We start from the raw sequence: 17,000 nt of genomic DNA on the forward strand, positions 1-17,000 counted from the left end.
GAGGGACAGAGAGATAAAGACCGTGTGTGTCTGAGAGAGATAACAGCTTTGTGTTTGTAAAAGACAGTGAGAGAGAAAGAGAATCCATGTTTGTAAGAGAGAGAGAGAGTGTGTGTGTATAAGACCGAAAGTGTGTTTGCACAAGTGTGCGTATACAGTATCTTGGAATCAATGCCTCCAAGGCGGCCTTAGCTATACTCGCTGTGACAACAGTCTACAGCCAATTATGGGATGTGACAGTAGATTTACTCTCCTCAGACAGTGTGTCCTACCTCTGGAACAATCAGGCCCAAGGAAACCTGGGAAACAATGACACGTTCCGGAGAGACAGTCGCCGTTGCCATGGCAATTGTGGGGACACTCCATAACGGACTCTGAAGTGTGAGAGAGACAGAGAGCAGGAGAGTGTGTGTGCGTGTGTGTGTGTGTGTTAGGTTGAAAGGACAGACATTGAGGGGAAAAAAGCAGGAGTTTAGGTCAGACAATAGGGATCAGGCCAATAAGCTGGGGTTCAAGCCTGGTAATTAGGTACAGTAGGAAGACCACACATACACACAGTAAATCCACACCATCTCCAGATGTCTGACTAAGACTGACTGAACCCTGTTGGTAGCAGCAGTAACCCACTCTTTTCAACCTTGTATCAGCTCACACTCCTTCCTAATAGACAGATAGGATACTACTAGTGGCACCTCCCTCATGCCTCCCTGACCTCCCACATATCTCCCTGACCTCCCTCATATCTCCCTGACCTCCCTCATATCTCCCTGACCTCCCTCATATCTCCCTGACCTCCCTCATATCTCCCTGACCTCCCACATATCTCCCTGACCTCCCTCATATCTCCCTGACCTCCCTCATATCTCCCTGACCTCCCACATATCTCCCTGACCTCCCACATATCTCCCTGACCTCCCTCATATCTCCCTGACCTCCCTCATATCTCCCTGACCTCCCTCATATCTCCCTGACCTCCCTCATATCTCCATCTCCCTGACCTCCCTCATATCTCCACCTCCTACTAGTCACTTCACCCTCTCATATCTCCACCATGTCCCTCATATCTCCACCATCTCTCTCATATCTCCACCACCTCCCTCATATCTCCACCATCTCCCTCATATCTCCACCACCTCCCTCATATCTCCACCATCTCCCTCATATCTCCACCACCTCCCTCATATCTCCACCACCTCCCTCATATCTCCACCACCTCCCTCATATCTCCACCACCTCCCTCATATCTCCACCACCTCCCTCATATCTCCACCATCTCCCTCATATCTCCACCACCTCCCTCATATCTCCACCACCTCCCTCATATCTCCACCACCTCCCTCATATCTCCACCACCTCCCTCATATCTCCACCACCTCCCTCCAATTACTTCACCCTCTCTCTGGCATTTCTCCACCATCTTTCTCATCTCTCTCCATCCTCTCCCTCCCATCGCTCCACCACCATCTCTCTCCTTCTCTCCCTCCATTCCTCTGACCTCAACACCATTAAGCCGATACAACACAGCCCTGTCTCCTCGCTTTTCTCTTCTGTCCTTCTCTCCTCCACACCGCTCAATATTCCCATCCATTTCAGCCCTCCCTCTCTCTGATACATTAACCAGGTTAGAAGAGGGAAATGAAATGAATTCTGGGAGGATGTACAGGGCATGTCACGGTGTAATTCGTAAATATCAAATCAACAGGCCTAGAAATCCTCGTGTTTGCCCTCCCCAAGCTATCCCTATGAACTCAGGAAACGCACGACTCAATATAGCTAATGGCTGAGGTGAAAGGTTAGGAGGTGGAGAGCACCTCTCCTCAGCGGGCGCTTTGCATGCGTGCCATTGCAACATCTGTGGATTATTTCCTCAGCCACAACAGGCCGTAGACGCGTTAGCGCCGAAAGGGTCGGACGCAGGCAATTCGGTCCGCTCGAATTCCCGGAAGACCTGCGCAATCTGCGATCTTTGCTGCTTAGCGAAGAGGGACAAATGTGTCCGATATCCCCGTGTCCAACCTTTCAAGCGGTCGGCCAGCGTTCCCGTGGCAGAAAAAACAATCAATTGTGTTATGGCTTCTAGGAGTTAGAGCGAAACATGTTAACCTTTGACCCTGACAATCGCCTAGAGGCGCCAGCTGCAATGGCTGAATGTTAATATGTTCCCTGGATCTCTGGACCTGACTGGATTGGAGGTGAAGGAGTCAAATTAAAGGCAAAGAGAAGGCCAAACGGAATAAAAACAAGTGAGAGGATGTCATTTTATAATTGCCTCCCCGTTACCATGCATGTGGAATTGAGAGACAGGGGAAACCAAGAGAGATGGAGGACGAGAGTGTGACTGAGAGGAAAAGACATACTGAGAGAGAGGGAGAGAACAACAGAGGAAGAGATAAATAAAAAGAGGGAGAGCGTGACAGATAGGGAAGGACAGACAGACAGTGGGGTTGTAGTACTGTATGTTGAAGTACTGTATGTTGAAGTACTGTATGTTGAGCAGTGCTTTGATGTGGGGCCTTAACTCTCCACTCAGAGAGTTAAGGGTCAAACTTAACTATATCCTAACTCTAACCATCTAACTTTTATGCAAAAACTTAACCTAGTCCTCCTAACCATAAACCTAGAAGTCACCCCAATTCTAACACTACGCCCAATTATAAATTTTTCCCTCAACCTAACCACTGGGAAATGGCACTTTCCCTATTTGGGGCCAAAACAACATCTGTTTCCACAAATGCCCATGAATGTTGATCAATCACGCACGCCCACACACACACACACACACACACACAGTGTGTACTGACCTATGACAATGGTGTTGTAGGAGACCTGTTCTGAGTTCTTGCCGTCGTTGTAGAAGGCCAGGTGCCAGATGCCAGAGTCCAGGTACTGGATGAAGCCGGCCTCGTGCACACTCACCGAGCGCGCTCTCCTGGACCCGCCCTCGACCTCCACCAGACCGCGATTCTCCTTGGTGATCAGACGACTGCCGTCCAGCAGCTCCACAAAGTCATACTGGACGCACACACACACACACACACACACAGGAAATGAGGCGAGAAGAAGCCAAACGCTTTGTCTCTGCTGAACTCACGTTTGACCACGAATGACTTGGCGTGTTACACCTTTCACTTCTGACCATAAACGTTTAATTCCTCACAGTGGCCATTAACATTCTATTAACCATGTTCCCCATCTCCCCTAATGAGTCCTCAGTGGTACGAGAATAATTGTCTCCCCCGAAAGAGAACAATTAATTCCTGACACGGACCCACTCATCATCCACTTTGCACATCCACGGAGAGTCTCTGGACAAAAAAAAAAAAAAAAGAACGCTCCCCAATTCCTGTACTGTTCCACAGCCAATATCCAACATGGCCGCCTGTCGATATCCCTTATTACGTTGTCCTCGGCGACGTCTTAAAGAAACACATTGATCTCACCCAGAGCAATTAAATCTGCCGCCGTGGCTGGCGCTCCGCAATGGGGTATCGACGCGCAACATTGTGAAGACCTTTGTCGCCAATTACCTCTATTAGACTTTAGCCGGTTCATTTGGAGTGGGCAAGTGCGTGTGAGTGTGCCTAACTCCAAGTCTGCATGGTTTAATTGAGTTTTTCAGCCCGTGTCCTTGAGGAACACGCCTGCGATGGTTAGAGATGATAAGTTGGCTCTGTGTGGAAACGTAATCGAATCCTGGATGCTACCGGTGCATGATTCCTCAGTGAGTCTCCCTCGAACCTGATTGGAGAGGGTGTCGTCTGAGGGGGAGGGACCTTGTGGCCTCTCCTCCAATGGGCTTTGACCCTTGGTGTGAGTGTTTCCTTCCGGTCCTACCTGTGTGTGTGAGGGAGGCAGGCCCTTCCTGCCGTAGACCCCGACCAGGGCGTCCCTCTGAACGGAGATGTTGAACTTGAGGAACTGGGGCTGGTCGATGTAGAGCTGGGAACGCCAGAAGATCCCGGGAGGCACCTCCTGGACGGCCCTGCGCCCGACGTCCACCTCCCCCGTGTCAATGGTGTTGTTCTCCTGCAGGAACACCCCGAATTTACCTGGCGAGGGATGACGGAGGAAAGACGAGAGGGGTCAGATGGGCACCTGAGGACGACGTGAAACCCGTTCCCGCAGCTTGTAATAACGCCTCATCCCAGCGCCTGCCTTCCGGGTTCAGTCCGCGGACTAAGCCCACTGGGCGTCATAACGACCGCGTTTGATGACTGGTCGTTGAGGCGGCTAACGCTGGAACTGGGCAGTGAACATCAGAGGCTGACTGTTTGGACTGTGTTGTGGCCGTCGTCAGGTGGCGGCCAGCGCTGGAGAAACCCGGCGCCAAACGACTTCACGGCACCGCCTGGGCAGCGCCAAGCGCCTGGTAGTCTGTGATCCATTTCTAAGGTCCAGACACCAAATGGCCCTTGTTTTGCCCGCGTCACCGCCGCTTTGTTCAACCCAGTGCCCACTCAAGTCTCCACAACACCAGTCGTTCCCATAAACTATCCCACACGGTTTTGGGAAATACAGCTTGTCTAGACATTACGTGTCGTCATTTGCACCATATCCCTACCAATACGCATGCATGGGATGGATACACTGCCATACATACGGTGACAGTGCACGTGTGCGTGCATGTGTGTGTGTGTGTGGTATAGGCTACCTCAGAAGGGGAAAATGTCATTCACAGTGGAATCAACTGGTCTCTTATGGTTATCAGTGCTTCTAATGGGAAGCAGCTGTTGCTAATAATCCATTAATCGCAGCAGAAGGGTTTCAGGCTGCCTAAGGTACGTATGTGCTTAGGTTTCACTATATACATGGGGCCGATGAAAGTCCCAAAGCGGTGGTTAGTGGGTGTGTGTGTGTGTGTGTGTGTATGATTCAGTGGGCCTGTGGACTGCAAAGCTACAAAGCGAGAGACAGAGAGAGAAATGTATGACCACATTACAGACCGATATTTCTCTGAGATCATACAGGCCCACAAAGAATTTGAAATCAAATCAAACACTGAGAAAGTCCTGTACTGTATTGGTCAGGCCAAATACCGCTATGTCCAATCACAGCAGCAAGACATGTGACCTGTTGCCATGAGGAAATGTCACCCAATGGAGGATGAACAACACTGTGAACCTAACTAATATTTCTTAGGATTTATGTGCCTTGTCTTTCGGACTTATAACTAAAGTAGCTGCTCATCTGTGCAACACTGTACATAACTTAAATGCAATACTCAGTGAACATAATCCATTTGAAACCTTTAGCTTTTTTACTTTTGTTATTTACTTGACAGAGACAGATGTGCAGACAGATAGGAGGAGAGACAATGACAAACTGGATGACAGAGATAGAGGAGAGAGACTGAGAAGAGTTTGAAAGAAACTGACAGGCAGGAGAGAGAGAGAGAGAGAGAGTGACAGACAGACAGACAGGAGAAGAGAGAGCGAGATTGCATAAAACAAGCATACAAAGGGCCCATTCCAAACTAAAGAAGCAATTAGACACAAAACGCTGCATGTTAGTGAAATGACAATGTACAAGCCTTGCCCCTGGGCACAATTTCTCTCTCTCTCTCAACATCCCTCCATCTATCGCTCGCTCGCTCTGTGTCTACCTTCCATTAACCCTGTTTGTAGCCCTCTCTCTGTCAGTGAAAACCACCTGCTGTAATCTGATCAACAGCTATCACTCTCAGACGAGATTAAATGGGCAGCAATTATCATCACTTAATGTTGTGTGACACAACCGCTGTTTCAGTTGCCATGGTGAAACAAATCGCCCGCACACTAACTGCGGGTTATTCCGGACTGGAGCGTCCGCTAAACAGCTAAAATGGAAATGGATCTCTGACCTTTGAGGTCATTTGTGTTCGCTCAGTGTGAAATCTTAACTATTACCTGTGCGTATTGTCTTTCCATGGAGAGATCACTTATCTGGATTCTGCAAGATTCCCTCCTGCTTCAATATGAGGTTGGGCTAAATTCAAGGTAGCCATGTAGATCCTATTGAATGATGTCCTCATTCTGAAATCTATGATTACATCTTATCTTTTGTCTTTGGTCTGATTTGGTGAAAAAAAAAAAAAAAAAAAGAAGAAAGATACTCTTCAGTTTTTTCTTGTATCCTTTCCACAGAAAATGTCTTTATCAGGATGTATACTTTATAATTCTAGCCCTTCACTTCTAGTGCTCCTTTCTGTTCATAGTTTGACCAGTAACTCCTATATAGATAATAATGGCTTCAAATGTTTCCTATCTGATTGAATACATTTCACAATATTAATGAAATCCTTCACATGAACACGTCTTGATCTTAGTAAACCTGAAAACACTGTGGATAATGTAGTAAAATCCATCTTGAAGACACTCGGACTCTGTCTTCCATCAATGGATAATGTGACGTCAGTGAGAAAAGCACCCTTCTTCACATCTCCATAGCACTCCCTCTTCCTCACACTCCTTTCTCTCCCCTTTTTTTGTCACCTTGTAACTAAAAATCTGTTGTTTCGCACTTAGTTGGCTCCTAATATCATCGTTCGTATGTTGTTTACAACCGGGCAGCGTATGTGTGTGTGTGAGAACAACATTATATGTATGAAATGCCAGCCGCATTCGTAATGCCGTAAAGATGAAATGTGTTTGAATACCAAAACAATCGATAGCATGCTGCTTATTGAACCACCTGGTCCACCAGCACAGCAACGATGAGAAACTATTTATCAGTGTGTACACGCACGCACAGTCAAGCCCAGAGAAGTACGACCACTCGAAAAAACATTATTCACTAAAGTCAATACTCCGGTCTCAAGACATTGGCTAACTACCTAACTGCTAACATTTAATATACCGCGGTACATGCATGTTTGTTCGTAAACAGCTTTTTTTTTTACCGCCTGGCCGCCCTCTTGTGTATTCCATTAGGGCTGAACGGTGTTATCAGGAAAGAAGCAGTAATATGGACGCTTCTTAACATCACCGACAGAACCTTGACGAGCCAGGCGGAGAAAAATACTTTCTCCTGATGAGGTGTTTCGTCAGGATGGTGAATTAACACGGATGGAGAAAAACAAAGACAGTGAGACAATAGTGTGTGTGTGTGTGTGTGTGTGTTTAGCCCGATGCCAAGACTACTGTGTGATTACACTGCTTCAGCTCTGACAGATACATACACTGATCCCATTACAAATGATGCCATTTTGGAAGATAACTCCTTTAAATGGGATGTGCACCAACAGTTTGTTTACATAATGAATGCCAAACCTTTTGTTGAGGGCTGTATGGTACAATGTTTCCTTCTGTATCTGGACTAGCTTTACACTGTCCTATGTTTCCTTCTGTATCTGGACTAGCTTTACACTGTCATATGTTTCCTTCTGTATCTGGACTAGCTTTACACTGTCATATGTTTCCTTCTGTATCTGGACTAGCTTTACACTGTCATATGTTTCCTTCTGTATCTGGACTAGCTTTACACTGTCATATGTTTCCTTCTGTATCTGGACTAGCTTTACACTGTCATATGTTTCCTTCTGTATCTGGACTAGCTTTACACTGTCATATGTTTCCTTCTGTATCTGGACTAGCTTTACACTGTCATATGCTTCCCTCTGTATCTGGACTAGCTTTACACTGTCATCTGCACGTCGCCGCGTCACTCCTTTACAGCTTTCGGAAAAAAGGACCTCCAACCCTGACCTCGGACCGTATCCCTGAAATATTCCTGTATACATGTATTCATGTTTAAGCGCTAGAGGCCATGTAGGATCCCCCCTGTCTGGCTTCACAATGATAACACTGAATGTGTGTGTGTTCTTATTTCTCCTGGTGGTCTATTCATTCACATCATTGATTAAAGCCCTAGGCTGTCACTTGCAGACGGTTGGCCCATTGAGAGGGAGAGAGAGAGAGACAGGCAGAGGCCAAGGTTAGAAGAAGGAGAGGAGAAAATTGGGGGATGAAAGCGAGAGGATGGGAGTGTAATAAACATGTTTGTATTGATTACAAGTGATGTGTCGAGTGGCTGCCTGCCTGCTTGGTAATTTGTCTCTTATGATGCGGCCTGGAGGAGCTCGTTAGAGGCAGAGTGTTTCCTCCTTATGATAATATAAACACTAACATGTTAGCATGACCACTCCTCTTCCGCTGTGACAACAGCCTCTCCGTTCACCTCAGCTACACATCCAAATTCCGACCAAGTGGTGACTGGTTTGTTCTGCCAGACTAAACTAGATCTGTTCATCTGAACCAGCAGACCAACGAAGAATGGAATAAAATGCAAGGAGACAGGCCGATGGGGATTGCGGACATAGAGGGAAAATGAGGTAAAGGGATTATCTAAAGAGATGGAGTCAGAAAAAGAGGGAGTGATGGAGAGAGTCTGACTGGCAGAGGTGGAAAGTCAGCACAAAAGAAAGAGAGCTGGCCAGAGAAAGAGAGCAAAAGAGTGTCTGCCTGTAGAAGAAAGAGACAAAAAGATGGCCTGGCTGTAGAGAGTGAGAGACAGTGAGAGAGAGAGATTGTCGGGCTGTAGAGAGTGAGAGACAGAGATGGCCTGGCTGTAGAGAGTGAGAGACAGAGATGGCCTGGCGGTAGAGAATGAGAGACAGAGATGGCCTGGCTGTAGAGAGTGAGAAACAGAGATGGCCTGGCTGTAGAGAGTGAGAGACAGAGATGGCCTGGCGGTAGAGAATGAGAGACAGAGATGGCCTGGCTGTAGAGAGTGAGAGACAGAGATGGCCTGGCTGTAGAGAATGAGAGACAGAGATGGCCTGGCTGTAGAGAATGAGAGACAGAGATGGCCTGGCTGTAGAGAGTGAGAGACAGAGATGGCCTGGCTGTAGAGAATGAGAGACAGAGATGGCCTGGCTGTAGAGAGTGAGAGACAGAGATGGCCTGGCTGTAGAGAGTGAGAGACAGAGATGGCCTGGCTGTAGAGAGTGAGAGACAGAGATGGCCTGGCTGTAGAGAGTGAGAGACAGAGATGGCCTGGCTGTAGAGAGTGAGAGACAGAGATGGCCTGGCTGTAGAGAGTGAGAGACAGAGATGGCCTGGCTGTAGAGAGTGAGAGACAGAGATGGCCTGGCTGTAGAGAGTGAGAGACAGAGATGGCCTGGCTGTAGAGAATGAGAGACAGAGATGGCCTGGCTGTAGAGAGTGAGAGACAGAGATGGCCTGGCTGTAGAGAGTGAGAGACAGAGATGGCCTGGCTGTAGAGAGTGAGAGACAGAGATGGCCTGGCTGTAGAGAGTGAGAGACAGAGATGGCCTGGCTGTAGAGAGTGAGAGACAGAGATGGCCTGGCTGTAGAGAGTGAGAGACAGAGATGGCCTGGCTGTAGAGAGTGAGAGACAGAGATGGCCTGGCTGTAGAGAGTGAGAGACAGAGATGGCCTGGCTGTAGAGAGTGAGAGACAGAGATGGCCTGGCTGTAGAGAGTGAGAGACAGAGATGGCCTGGCTGTAGAGAGTGAGAGACAGAGATGGCCTGGCTGTAGAGAGTGAGAGACAGAGATGGCCTGGCTGTAGAGAGTGAGAGACAGAGATGGCCTGGCTGTAGAGAGTGAGAGACAGAGATGGCCTGGCTGTAGAGAGTGAGAGACAGAGATGGCCTGGCTGTAGAGAGTGAGAGACAGAGATGGCCTGGCTGTAGAGAGTGAGAGACAGAGATGGCCTGGCTGTAGAGAGTGAGAGACAGAGATGGCCTGGCTGTAGAGAGTGAGAGACAGAGATGGCCTGGCTGTAGAGAGTGAGAGACAGAGATGGCCTGGCTGTAGAGAGTGAGAGACAGAGATGGCCTGGCTGTAGAGAGTGAGAGACAGAGATGGCCTGGCTGTAGAGAGTGAGAGACAGAGATGGCCTGGCTGTAGAGAGTGAGAGACAGAGATGGCCTGGCTGTAGAGAGTGAGAGACAGAGATGGCCTGGCTGTAGAGAGTGAGAGACAGAGATGGCCTGGCTGTAGAGAGTGAGAGACAGAGATGGCCTGGCTGTAGAGAGTGAGAGACAGAGATGGCCTGGCTGTAGAGAGTGAGAGACAGAGATGGCCTGGCTGTAGAGAGTGAGAGACAGAGATGGCCTGGCTGTAGAGAGTGAGAGACAGAGATGGCCTGGCTGTAGAGAGTGAGAGACAGAGATGGCCTGGCTGTAGAGAGTGAGAGACAGAGATGGCCTGGCTGTAGAGAGTGAGAGACAGAGATGGCCTGGCTGTAGAGAGTGAGAGACAGAGATGGCCTGGCTGTAGAGAGTGAGAGACAGAGATGGCCTGGCTGTAGAGAGTGAGAGACAGAGATGGCCTGGCTGTAGAGAGTGAGAGACAGAGATGGCCTGGCTGTAGAGAGTGAGAGACAGAGATGGCCTGGCTGTAGAGAGTGAGAGACAGAGATGGCCTGGCTGTAGAGAGATTGTCAACCCGGTTGTGTCAGCGAGGGTTGGGAGAACCGCCAATAGAGGAGCAGGAGGACTCAGGGACAACCATCACACCACTAGCACAACAAGAACATAACAAGGCAGTCTGAGGCTGACAAATAGCCCCCTATTCCCTACATGGAGCCCTACTTTAGAGAACTAGGAGCCCAGGCCAACTCAGTACTGTCCTAAATCAGGAAGTCTGTTAGTTGGTAGGGTCAGTCCCCTCCTCTCCTCAGCCTACACAGACGTCTGTGACAACTCAGACGCCCACAGAAACATCCAGCTGCCTGCTCTGGTGATGAGAGACATGGACTAGAGCGTGTTACAAAGGTGTGTGTGTTGAAATGACCAAGGGATGGATAGAAAGGAATGAGTAGGACAAACGTTTTATGTATACATAGAAGAAAGAGAGCTGAAGACTGTTTGCACGCGCGTGCGTGTGTATGTGCGTGCGTGTGTGTGTGAGAGAGCTGGAGGTTCTGTGTTTGCTTGTGTGTGTGTGTGTGTGTGAGACAGAGCTGGAGTCTGTGTGTCCTTTTCTGTCCGAGGACAATAAAATGTGTGAGTGGGTAATAGAATTTGAGTGTATTGAATATTATATATGTACTATATTATATGAAGTGCTCAGTTGGAGAGTTGAACACACACTATTAATTTGTGTGGTAGCTGAACTGGACTATAGATAATGTAACAGAATGAATCTCAGCTTCAAAGTGGCCTGACTGCATCGGAGAGGAGTATGTGTGTTTGTGTGTGTGTGTGTGTACGCGCATGAATGAGTGCGTAGCGAATCCAAAAGACCATCTTCAGACAAAGCCATCCAGGGACAGACACACTTGAAAAGGAAGCTCTTCCTCCGGAACAAAGACCTATATTTCAGTTGGACGTTTAGCAAATTGACCTTGCAGATGTAAGAGTTGGATAATTAAAAAAAGCAATGTTTTTAGCGGACCCTAAATGAAAAGCTGGTGTGCTCATGTTAATTTAGCTGCAGGAGATGACCAACCAACTCGCCCAATAAAGTAGCAATCAGCAAAAGTTTGTGAGTTTAGATGGAAGACTTGATCCGGTAATAATCCCACTTGGCCTTGGGATCTCCTTGGGTTTTTCCAATGGACACGGGTTCCGGCTTTCCCTGCTCCAGACATGGTACTAAAAGGGAGCTATAATCTTCTTAGCGTGGTTCTGTTCCACTCTGTGGTCAGATCACTGCCATCTCTCTGCCACTCTCCTAATACCAGGACTTATCCCGTCAATACCGCAATACCTGTCCTTTGAAGGCCCCCGGCCGCTGTCCACTCACACAGGGCCCAGAGGAGACTGTTTCATATACTCAGTGTGTGTGTGTGTGTGTGTCGCAGTCGCCTTACCGTTGTCGGCGGCCAGAGCCGTGACGGTGTTGGGTGTGGTGTCTGACTTCCCCTGGCCGTTCTCAAAGGTGTAGCCATCGGTCTCCTGCAGCTGCCAGTTAAGACCGAACAGATGCATGGCTACGGGGGGTGGGGGGGTGGGGGGGTGGGGGGGGCGTGAGGTGGGGGGGCAAGCAGAGGGAAAGACGGGGGGGAGAGAGGTGGAGGAGAGGGGAGGAAGAGAGACGGGGAGGAAGAGAGAGTAAAAGAGGAAGGAGAGAAGGGGGGAGAAAAGAGAAATCCAGGGAACATAAGTTATTGAGCTCAGCGTTGGAGGGCTTTGCACAGCACCTCTACGCGCACACACACGTACTCCACACCCGCATACAGATTCAGCGTGCACACATGTACCAAACACACGCACGCATGCATCCAAACGCACGCACGCACGCTCCCAAACCCACACACAAACCCCTTCCCACAAACCCAGTGTGAGTTAAGAGCTACAGAAAGAGAATCTGACATCCAAAAAAGAGCAGGTTGTTTAGAAGGGAAAGAGCTAATCCACTATGTTAACCTGGGCCCCTGATTGGACGGGGAGCGACAGGAACATGCAGCTTAGCGCATTAGCATCAATACAGCCCTCTGGCTAGAAAAGTGTCATTTAATCCCACACCTTTTCATCTCCATCCCTCATTCTTTTCCTCTTCGCCTCTCTTTCCACCCAGCTCTCTCAGTGGTTCGACAAGATACTACATATAGAAATGCAGATAATCCATGATTTTGCTTTTTTTGACGTGTCTCGTGTATCCTATCGTGTAATCCTAATCAATATGAGAACATTTTGACGTTTCATTTCAAATGCCAAAACGTTACTGCATATTCCTGTTGCAGTTCAAAGGATAGTTTGACCTGAAATCTTATTTGGGTGAAATTCCCCTTGCTTGGTATTGTGTCTGAAGGCCCATGGTGTCATATTTTTACTTTTCATCCTTCCTGGAGTTAGCATCATTAGTTTGGTCAAAATCCATGAATTTAAACTGTCATAGCCAATTAGCAAAAGCTGCATAAATTGGTAGCTAACTGTAATGTGTTTGTAATGTAATGCCTTTGTAATGTAAGAACTGCAGCGCAGGAAGTCTCTGGGCAGTTGAAAATGACAACATTCTCTCCGGGACGACAACTTCGACAGCTTCTTTGAGGTAAACAACGTCACCAGTCTTAGTTGGAAGTGCTTTTGAGTTTGTTGCTAATTGAGTATAACGGTTTCAATTCATGAATTTGGATAAAGCTAATGATGCTAACTCCATGCTAGGCAATATGTAAAGAAAGGTTTATCCAGAAACACAACACCATAGGTCTTCAGACCAAATACAAAGTAAGGTGAATCCCACCCAAATATATTTAGATCCAACTAGCCCTGAAACACCTTGCCCCTCAAAACCAAGCGTAGCCAAAAAAGCTGAAACGAGCAGCACCTAGGCAACTGCTTTTGTCTTTGGCAAGCCTGCAATCTGGAGGCCACGCTCTGCCCCCCTGTGTAAACAGCCTTCACCTATGTTCCAGGCTGTCCAGGCTCACTACGAGCAACTGGTCCTTAAGGAGCTTCTCTGTAAAAGCCTGCTACATGAAGAAAACCAAGGAGCAGCCCACGTCCAACATAGGCAGTGTGGGTTTAAGGTGTGTGTGTGTGTGTCCTGTATGACTAATAAGGCTGCCAGGCACCGTACTGCAGATCTAATGAGAGTTTAGGTCTGCCCACAGCCCCTGGTGGGTTTTTACCCGAACAAACACACTCTCAAGCACCTATAAATCAACACAGGGCTGATGGTGTGTTCTGGTGCTTTGTGGAGGGGCTGATGTGTTCTGTGTAAAGCTACGCGTGTGTGTGTGTTGTGTGTGTGTTTGATAGCTGAATGTACAATATCTTTCTAAAACATTCCAACTGGAGAAAACAGAAGAGAGGGAGACCAGGCAGTATCGGGGAGAGAAAGCTGAGAGAGGAAGAGGAGGGAGAGGAGAAAGAGCAGACGGCGAAAGCAGAGGGGTAGAAGTGGGTAGAGCAAGAGGGCAAAGATAAAGGGAGACAAACAAAGAGACCGTCGGAGAGAGAGACCGAGAGTTGAAGAAGATGGTAGTGTGGAGGAAGGAAGGAATCCTCTAGCAGCCCAATTAGAGCACAGAGGCTAGACCCCCCACATGCCCCTACATACACACACACCCAGACGCACAACCCCCCCCCCTCATTAAATTACAGTGGTGTGGTACTGAGGAGGGCCTCCTGCGGTGGGCAAGAGCAGAGGGTCATGGGAGAGAAGTTGGCGGATCGACACAGAGCGCTGCCAGTGGAGAGCATGCTGGGAGGCTTAAGGCCCCTCAGACAAATGTAGACAACCGTGAGACAACCATGAGACAATGTGGCTCAAAGTCCTCCACAACAGCTTGAATGGTAAAATGTGTGCGCTAAACTGTGTCCGCTAAATGTATTATGCCTTTAAACTAGGCGGTTCGAGCCCTGAACGCTGGCGTAGTGGCCATATACCACAGTCCCTCAAGGCTTACGGATTAATCACACTACATAAGAAGGTAATAATGCAATAGTATATTTATCTCACAAGTCATTATAACGTAGCACACTTCTCTTTACAAAGACAACCATTAGGCTACTCAAGTTATCAATGTAACACCAGAACTTCACCCAAGACATTTCGAATGGCCTCAAGTCCAACCCTGGGTCGGCGAAATACATGTAGTTTGAATATCATCTGTTTTCAATCTAACCAAGGCTACAGTGTTACTCCTCTAGTGCACGAGAAATAGGGGGTTTTCAGTGTTTTTCGCATGATTCCCGGGAACGAATCCCGCGGCTGGAATTTGATGAATGGGAAATCAGGCAAGAGAATTCTTCCCAAAGCTCCGGACAAATTGGATATTTGTTAATGGTGCGCGTGGCTCCGCCGGGAGAAGAGTCGGTCGAGATTCAGGATGAAATAACCATTCAGAGGTGAATATTACCTGGAGATAGAACGGGTGTGTGCTTGTATGTATGAGTGCATCTGTTGTAGCAGATGGGTGTACATGACCCCAGGTGAAGATAGAGAGTGAATGGCAGATGAGGGCAGACAGGTGGGATTTGGTTCACACACAAACACAAATATGTGACTCTACGTGTGTGTGCGTGTGTGTGCGTGTGTGTGTGTGTGTGTGCATACTATATGCACGCGCGCGCACACTTGCGTAAGCTTGTGATGGTGTGATGTATCTTTTAAAACCCTGGTCTCTCTGTGCTCAAAACAACCAGAGCAACAATCGGAACAGCTCCTCCCGGGCAGTTCGAGGCCACAGCTCCTTCTGGCGACGTTCACCAATCACACGCGGCGGCTGTGGGGACCGTTCTCTAGTGTTTTTACCGCACCTGTGATGTTTCGCCCCACTTCGCCTCGTTCCCTGTCCCACTTCTTCACTGCTCATTCGCCGAGCTATCAGTCCCAATTGTTCCAATTGAAAAGAGAACAACCCCCAAAGCAGAAGAGGCAAAACAATTGTAAGAAATATAATGTTTCTTATAACACGCACGGAAAGTGGGGAACTTGGCGATTCAGTGGGAAAGCATGGAACAAATGCAAAACGGAGAGGGGAAGAGGCACACACTCCATGGCATTAAATAGCTACTCTAAATGTTGAATATAAAAGTAGGCCATGATAGAATTGAATTGAAAAGAATTGTTGCATTTCTCGAACATCTCTCAGTTACACAACTGGTGATATAACCAGTAAAAACAAAAAAAAAAGATCTCTTTCCCTCCCCACTCTGTTTGTCCAGAGTATATGTCTGTCTGTGTCCAGAGTGAACCGCTTCTGAAAATGCTCCTCTGTCAGTGTGAAAAGCAATGCAGTATTTATGGGAGGCTGGGAAGGATGGGTCTGTCTTCAAATGGGGGGGTCAGGCAGTTGGATGGAGGGAAATGGTGTGGTGGTGGTGGTGGTGGGGGCGCTTGAGACGGGGGAGAGTATATTTTGGTCCTCAAAGTGGGTACATGCCACAGCATACTGTGCCATCACAGAAATAAACACAAATTAACCAGACAAGGAATTAATAAACAAAATAAATAAAAACAGAGAGAGAGAAGTGAGAGGAGGGAAGAGAGAGAAAGAGAGAGAGAGAGAGAGAGAGAGAGAGAAGGAAAGAGGAGGAGGGGAGAGACTGTGTTCAGTTCTAGGCCCTCTAACTAGTCTGACATGCTAACCTCAAACGTCTCTGCTACTGACAGTGCAAGGAGATAGAGTTCAACCTGTGAGCGTGTTGGTGTGAGTGTGTTGGCCCCTCTACCATTGACCCTGCCCATTCAGCCAAGGTCTTCAATAATTAAAAGCTGGTTGGCAGAGAGTGCTCGGGAGAGTATGAGAAACAGAGGGGGGGGGGGGGGGTAGAACCCCCTACCAAATGTATGACCACATTAGAGTCACTTGTTTCCCTCAGACCCACAAAGAACTTGAAATCAAACATTGATAAACTCAAGTATCTTTATCTTTCTTGGAAAAAGAGCGAGGGAGAGGTGGAGGGAGAGAAAACACAGTGAACGACACGAAAGAACTTTGGCACAGAGATGACAAAGATCCATGTTTGGGAGTGATTTGTATGCAAACGCACACACGTCCGTGCGTGTTGGAGTGTTTTCATGTGCTTGGGGTCCCTAGGTCACTATAAGGACATGTAGAGACTAGCAACACTGCAGTCAGAGGGAACAACATCCCTCAGTCTTCCCCCAAATCTATTTGCCCTGATCAAAAGAAGGGCACTACAAAGGGAATATGTCCCTATTGGCTCTGTTGAAAGAAGGGCACTACAAAGGGAATATCTCCCTATTGGCTCTGTTGAAAGAAGGGCACTAAAAAGGGAACATGTCCCTATTGGCTCTGTTGACAGAAGGGGACTATAAAGGGAACGTGTCCCTATTGGCTCTAGTTAAAACTAGTGCACTGCAGATGGAATAGGTTGCCATTTTAGAAGTAATCAACTAACACCCCTCGGCCATCTCGTACTGGCAGGGTTTTGGAGGGTTTGCATTGTCAGCTTTGATACACTGTCTACACTGTTATTTGTCCTCTTTCACCCGGCATTTAAGCTACAAGTATCTGCGCCTGAGAAACCAGAAAAGCATGGTCGTTTGTGTGTGTTTGTTATACAGCCTCCCCATTTGTTTCCCGAACCAGAACCATGAACCAGAACCATGAAATAAGTGATAACATATGATGCCCTTC

General features: G+C 47.9%; 1 protein-coding gene across 14 annotated transcripts in view; it reads right to left on the reverse strand.

Moving 5' to 3' along the window:
- The window catches only part of tenm3 (teneurin transmembrane protein 3), a 270,450-nt gene that overhangs the window by 72,076 nt on the left and 181,374 nt on the right, over window positions 1–17,000 (reverse strand). For 13 of the 14 annotated variants that reach the window (XM_029118033.2, XM_029118036.2, XM_034291255.1 and 10 more), the window contains 4 exons: window positions 11,760–11,879; window positions 3,835–4,049; window positions 2,802–3,012; window positions 273–374 (listed from right to left, as the gene is read on the reverse strand). In XM_029118033.2, coding sequence (XP_028973866.2) covers window positions 273–374; window positions 2,802–3,012; window positions 3,835–4,049; window positions 11,760–11,879 — 648 coding nt within the window. The remainder of the gene's footprint in view (window positions 1–272; window positions 375–2,801; window positions 3,013–3,834; window positions 4,050–11,759; window positions 11,880–17,000) is intronic. The other variant, XM_034291252.1, reaches the window with a different exon arrangement.

Source organism: Esox lucius, chromosome 25, assembly GCF_011004845.1.
Source record: "Esox lucius isolate fEsoLuc1 chromosome 25, fEsoLuc1.pri, whole genome shotgun sequence".
Classification (NCBI taxonomy): Eukaryota; Metazoa; Chordata; class Actinopteri; order Esociformes; family Esocidae; genus Esox; species Esox lucius.